Source organism: Hypanus sabinus, chromosome 1 (assembly GCF_030144855.1).
Source record: "Hypanus sabinus isolate sHypSab1 chromosome 1, sHypSab1.hap1, whole genome shotgun sequence".
Classification (NCBI taxonomy): domain Eukaryota; kingdom Metazoa; phylum Chordata; class Chondrichthyes; order Myliobatiformes; family Dasyatidae; genus Hypanus; species Hypanus sabinus.
Window position 1 is genome coordinate 207,454,561 of NC_082706.1, and position 6,976 is coordinate 207,461,536.

The 6,976-nt window shown below is 42.3% G+C and overlaps 1 protein-coding gene across 1 annotated transcript in view; it reads right to left on the minus strand.

Moving 5' to 3' along the window:
* Positions 1-4,249: 4,249 nt before the first annotated feature.
* Positions 4,250-6,976, minus strand: part of LOC132407436 (reversion-inducing cysteine-rich protein with Kazal motifs-like) — a 135,804-nt gene continuing 133,077 nt past the window's right edge. The window contains exon 13 of the mRNA XM_059993974.1: positions 4,250-4,547. Coding sequence (XP_059849957.1) covers positions 4,250-4,547 — 298 coding nt within the window. The remainder of the gene's footprint in view (positions 4,548-6,976) is intronic.

Genomic DNA, 6,976 nt, shown 5'->3' on the forward strand with positions numbered 1-6,976 from the left:
GAGAGGGCATACAACAAAGCAAAAATTAGTGGGAAGACGGAGGATTGAGAAGCTTTTAAAAACCTACAGAGAGCAACAAATAGAATTATTAGAAGGAAAAGATGAAAAATGAAAGCAAGCTAGCAAAGTGGATAGTAAAAATTATGTATAAAGTAAAAAATGGAGTTACCACAAGTATCAAAAGATTGCTTAAAATGAGAGAAAGTCAACATGATCTGAGAGAAACATGCATATTTCAAAAACAAAGAAAAAAAAACAAATGTAAAAAATCATTGTATTTCAGTCAGAGGGGTGAATCTATGGAACAGTTGTAGTGAGAATTTAAAAACATACACCACACTTAACAAGTTTAAAAAATTATTTAATCAACAAATTATTTAATATGAATGGGAGTAATGTAAAAAAATGATACTTGGAATTGGATTTTGTTTTAAAAGATTATGAAATTTTTTGTTTTGATGTGATGATTGACACCAAATATGTTTTTGTGTAAGTAAGAGGGATAGGCGTAATTAGCTGTAGCTTCAGTCTTTCAGTCTGTTTTAAAGATTTTCATTACTTAATTTTGTTTTATGTAATCATCGTTGAAATGATGCTTTTTGTTATGTTTGTACTGACCGAAATAAAATAAAATTTCATTCAATTTCATTCATTCAAAGTATATAAAAAAAATAAGAGATGAGTGGATATAGGACCGCTTGAAAATGAGGCAGGAGAAATAATAATGGGAGACAAGGAGATGGCTGATGAACTAAATGAGTATTTTGCATCAGTCTTCACTGTGGAAGACACTAGCAGTGTGCCAGATGTTGTAGAGTGTGAGGGAAGGGAAGTGAGTGCAGTTGCTTTTACAATGGAGAAGGTGCTCAAAAAGCTGAAAGACCTAAAGGTACATAAGTCACCCTGACCAGAGGAATTTGCACCCCAGGGCTCTGAAAGAGGTAGCGTTAGAGATTGTGGTGGCATTAGAAATGATCTTTCAAAAATCATTGGACTCTGGTAAGGTTCCTGAGGACTGGAAAATTGCAAATGTCAGTCCACTCTTTAAGAACATTGAAAGGCCTGTACAGAATATTTCCCATGGTGGGAGAGTCTAGGACAAGAGGGCACAGCCTCAGGATAGAGAAGCGTCCATTCAAAACAGTGACGCGGAGAAATTTCTTTAGCCAAAGGATGGTGAATTTGTGGAATTTTTTGCCACAGGCAGCTGTGGAGGCCAGGCTGGTGGGTGTATTTAAGGCAGAGATTGATAGGTTCTTGATTGGATATGGCATCAAAAGTTACAGGGAGAAAGCTGGGAACTGGGGTTGAGGAGGAGAATAAAAAAGGATCAGCCATGATTGAATGGCGGAGCAGACTTGATGGGCTGAATGGCCTCATTCTGCTCCCGTGTCTTATGGGAGAGGGAAAGAGTGAAGTCGTGCCTGGGTGAGCACCGGGTCAAAGAGTCGGAGGGTTGCAGAAACCACAGAGAGAGAGAGGGTTTCACTGAACTCCCCTCAAAGGGAAGATTTACCCTTCTTCAGGGTAGACATCGTTAGAAGAGACTTCACAGTGAAGTAATCCAATCACAAACATGAGAGAATGTGTGGATGCTGGTCAGAAACTACCTGAGACATTGGAAGTGTTCAATAGGTAGTGGGAGCTCCTCCCCACTACCACCCTCTGGCTATAACAACCTCTGTAGGCACCTTTTGTAAATCTCCCGGTAGTCTTTTTCTCGGTACTGATCCAGGTATTTCCTCACTTGCACCAGCCCCTCAGCCTGCTGGGATTTCCCGGAGAGTTTTCTATCTTCCATGAAGGCACGCACAATAGTGGTTTAATCTCCCTAACAGTCTCTGGCAGTGAAGGACCCATGTTTGTCTCCTGCAACACACGCAAGATGCTGGAGGAACTCAACAGGTCAGGCAGCATCGATGGAAGTGTGTAACGAGCTGACATGTCTGGTTGAGACCCTTCAGCAGGGCTGGAACAGAAGGGGAACGAAACCAGAATAAGAGGGTGGGGGAAGAAGATGGGGGACAAGCTAGAAGGTGAAGCCAGTTGGGTGGGGGAGGGGGATGAAGTAAGAAGCTGTGAAATGATAGGTGGGAAAGGTAAAAGGCTGAAGAAGAAGGAATCTGATTGGAGAAGAGAGTGGACCATGGGAGAAAGGGAAGGAGGAAGAGAACCAGAGGGAGATAAAAGAAGGTGAGGAGAGGAGAAAGCATTAAGAGGGGAGATAGAATAAAGAATCAAAGAAGATGGAAGGGAAAGGGAGAAAAATTACCGGAAGATAGAGAAATTGATGTTCATGTTGTCAGGTTGGAGGTTACCCAGACAGAATATGAGGTGTTGCTTCTCCACCCTGAGAGGAATGAAAGTAGCTGGCCACCAGCTTGTTGTGATCAGAGCAAAAGTGCTTGGCACATTTGTCTTCCCCAGCCCTTCCTTCTTGACCTACCTAAGGAAGATCTAACACCAGTTTTTAGATAATGAACGCGACCCAAATTTTGGCCATTTATTCTGCTGTGTCTTTGTGCTTTAAAGGACATATCCAAACTGTGTATTTTGTTTTAAATGTTAGCAACTGTTTGTCTACTGTCAAATACATAATTCATCAAAACGCGGTTGATGAAGGATCTCGGCCCGAAATGTCAACTCTTTATTCCTTTCCATAGATGCTGCCTGACCTGCTGAGTTTCGCCACATTTCGTGTGTGTTGACTGAATATCCAGGATCTCTTGTTCAACACTTGTTCAACACAAGTACATTTAATATCATAGTATTTATACTATATACAACTTTGAGATCCAGCCACAAAACAAGGAACCCCAAAAGAACCCCTTTTTATAAAAAGATAACAAACGCCCAATGTGCAGGAAAAAAATCACGCAAGCAATAAAAGTAAGCAAGTAACATTTGGAGCTGAAGTTCTCGAAAGTGAGTCCAGTCAGCACTGCAGCTGATTCAGGAGCCACAGCCTCAGTTCAGCTCAGAGACGAGGAAGCTTCATGGTGCAGTGAGCTGAACACCAGTCTATCTTTCACCTCTGGGCCCCAAAACCCTGACCTTTTCAATCTGGCCCGATGCTTAAATCAGCCAAAGCCTGGGTTGTTCCTTGCTCTCAGACCTGGGCCCAGCCACTTCACTACGTTCTCAGGCCAGGGCCCTAGGCCCCACCACCTCGATTCGGCCCACGCCTGTCCTTTCCAATCTGGCCCCGTCCCTAACTCAGCCAAACAGCATGTCATTCCTTGCTCCGAATCTGGGCCCTGCCACTGTGATATGCTCTCCAGGTCCCACTGCCTTGATTCGGCCTGTACCCGATCTTTCCAATCTGGTCCAGCGCTTAAATTGGCCAAACTAGGTGTACCTCACTCCTGGACCAGGGCCCTGCCACTTCGATATGATCTCAGTGAGATTCATAATTTCAGTATTCTTTGGTTAATTTGAAAACCCTGGCCTCAGATTGAAATACATCATTTTCAGTTAATATAATATTCTATTGCCTTTCTTTCCAAGAGTCTTCATTGCAAAAAGATTGTTAATTAGCTCATTCTAATTACTCAGTACTAATTCTAAGATCGCCTTCTCCCTTGTTCTTCCGATTTTGAAATCAGTCTCCTGTGCATTCCAGGGACCTCTTCTCTACAGCAGTTAGTGCTAATTTCATGTAGTTGGCCTGATTGCAGATTCACCTCGCCTATGATTATTGGATTATCCATTAGCAAACATCTCTAATTTCTTCATTTATTGCCAACTCCATATCACAATTACTGTTTGGAGGCCGAGGAAGAACTCCTATTAATGCTTTGTGTTCCTGCAGCCTCTTATTCAATCTGATTACATATTACAAACTGCCAAGCCAAACACCTTTTAATTATCGTAGTGATAACATCCTTTCTTCACAGAATTACTCCCCCTCCCACTTTTCTCCCATTAAGCCTGTCTTTCTAAAAATATTGAATGCCCAAGAAAAATATTTTCTTCGTCTACATTCAATTAAATTATAGAACATTTAGATTTCTGATTCAGATTTATTGATCCTGTGTGCAGTAAAACATACAGTGGAATGTGTTTAGGATGGTGTTGGATATCGGAGGCTCCGGTTGAGGCGTTTAATGCTGCTTTGTTCGCTGAGCTTGGCAATTACCTTGCAGACGTTTCATCACCAGTCAAGGTGACATCCTCAGTGCGCAGTTGTTGATGTTTCTCTCTGTGAGTGCTTGTGTTTGTGTAGCCCTCCACCCCCACTCCCATTCCCTTACCCCTTCTGTTGTCCTTGAATTCTGCTGGCTTGTGTTGCTTTGGCTCTTAGGGGTTCATAGATGCTGTCTATTTCGATATGAGTGTTAGCGGAAGAGAACCACGCTTCTAAGAATTCTCGTGCCTGCTTCGTGTGTGCCTGCGCTGGAATCTCCGCGGAGCCCCAGTCGCGGTGGCGTCCTCCTCTGTCTTCATGATCTGAAGTCGGATCATGTCTCCATACCGCCAGTTTGTGCTCCCGTAAACGAGTTGAGAGCTTACATCCTGTCTGGCTGACGTAGTTCCTGCTGCAGTCTCTGCAGGTGATCATGGACACCACATCGCTTTTGTCAGTTGCATTTTGCATTTTAATCAGACGTGATAGATCTAATTAAATCATATCTCTCTTTTTTATTTTGTTTAAACCAGAAAAAAAAATTTTAAATATAAGATTAAATGTCCAATCATGGGCATTTGGGCATTTATAAGAAATTAGGCACATACTATGATACAGCCTCGTGTATATATACAATTTTATTGGATGTCATTTATGTAAGAAGGTAATCAAGAGCAAAAACAGACCTTTGTGTAGCTGCTCATCTGGTCAGGCAGCATTTGTGGAGGAAGACAGAGTTAAAATTTCAGACTAATGACCTTTTATCAGAGTATATTATCCAAATGAAATGTATTATTGCTTAAACTGAATGTCCATTAAATAGCTTTCAACATAGAGGACAAACTTGGTGTGGGTTTACGTAGAATGTTTTATCACTGAACTACTGGCTGACCCCATGTGCACTGTAGCTTCCGGTTCCGGGTGAACCCCTCACATTGCCCACTGGGAAATGAAGTTCTTTATAATGTACACATCTTCCCCATTTATGAAGAACAAACACAACACTATGTTTTCATAAACCTGCCAGAAGCAACTGTCCTTTCCAACAAAGACAGCTATATACCGTAGCCTGTCTCCTGCCGTTTCTTTTCAAATTTTCAACTGTTCACAACCTTTCATCTTCAATTGTAATCAGCAACTCCAGTCCATTATCCACTCAGCAGCTTTCAATCAGTAGGAGTTAACCATGGATGTTGACCTTGTTGGTGCAGCATTGTCAGTCGATAGACAAGCCCGGGCTGTACCATGTGGAGAGCAAGCTGTTACCCACACAGCAGGCTCCCCCTCTCCACACAGCTGGTAAACCCAAAGGAAGATGGGCACCGATACAGCTTGGCACCAGCAGCTTTGCAGGGGTTGGTAGTCAGTGTCGAACTCGATGTAGGACTGTGTTAGGGAATCCAGCTCTCGGCTTTTCCTTATTGTTTACCTCCCACCCCTTCCCCATGAGCCCATACAGCCGCAAGGCAGCGGAGGCTTGAGATTAGAATTGTCCTTCTCCTAGAGGAGCTACCGATGAGACCCATCTGCCTGGAAGCTTTGTATATATATTGATCTATTCAGGAATATTTGCATCAATCCATATTCTTGTAATGCTGACTTATACTGCATGACATTAAAGCTCAAATCATCAACTGTTTATTCCTCTCCATAGATGCTACCTGCCCTGCTGAGATCCTCCAGCATTTTGTGTGTGGTCTGTCAGAAAGAAGAAAGAAATACAGAAATGGGAACTGAAAGTGGGCAACGAAGCTATTAAACAGAAAGGAAAGTTCAATGACTTAGGGAGTACGTAATGTCTGATCGTAGGGCTGATATTGAAATTGGAATTGCTAAATGCACGTTCAAGCATCTGAGCAAGATTCTAAAGAATGACATAATTCCTTTGGGTATGAAACTCAGGGTGTTGTGGCGCTGTGTTCATTCCACATGGACATACAGAAGTGAATGCTGGACAACATCAAAGCAAAAAGAGGGACGACTCGAAGCTGCAGGAACGTGGTTTTTGAGAAGAATGATGAAAGTACCATGGAAGGGCAGAGTAACAAATGCGGAGGTGTTGCGAGAAGCCGGAATGAGAAGGGAGCTGATATCATCAACCAGGCAACGGCAGCTGGAATGTTTTGGGACATGTACTGACGAAAGTGAAGCTTGAAAATCTTGCAGTGATGGAAAAAAGTAATGGAAGAAAATGTTGTGGTCAACAGTGCATGAAGTTCATGAATTACATCAAGGGATGGACAGGCAAAAGCTTTGATCGGCTTATTAGAACTTCTCAGATTAAAGACAGACGGAAGCCTATGATCACCCATGTCACATGACATGGCACATAATGATGATGATGGCTCTGGTTTATACTCATTTTAATATCCATTTTAATATATGCAGAAAAGCCAGTAAAATAGAATATTTTATATTGTCTTTAGAAATGTACATACAGTTCCAGTATGTGTGCTGGGTATATTCAGTAATTCTCCTGTAGGTATTCATTAATACCTATGTTAGCAATATATAGTTATATTGTGGAATATAGATTTGAGTTAAATTGAGTTATGCTTCTTTTGAGGGTAGCGCAGTAATGTAAATATGAGTGTAGCATCATTAGTCCGCCAGCAACCCACGTTCAATTCTCGTCGCTGTCTGTAATTGTTCTCCCTGTGACCGCGTGGGTTTCCTCCTGGTGCTCCGGTTTCCTCCCACAGCCCAAAGGCGTACCGGTTGGTAGGTTGATTGATCACGGGGGTGTAACTGGGCAGTGCGGGCTCATTGGGCTGGAAGGCCCTGTTAACTGTGCTGTATCTCTAAATACATAAAAATAAAAATTAAAGTTATCACCAGTGTGCTTTAGGG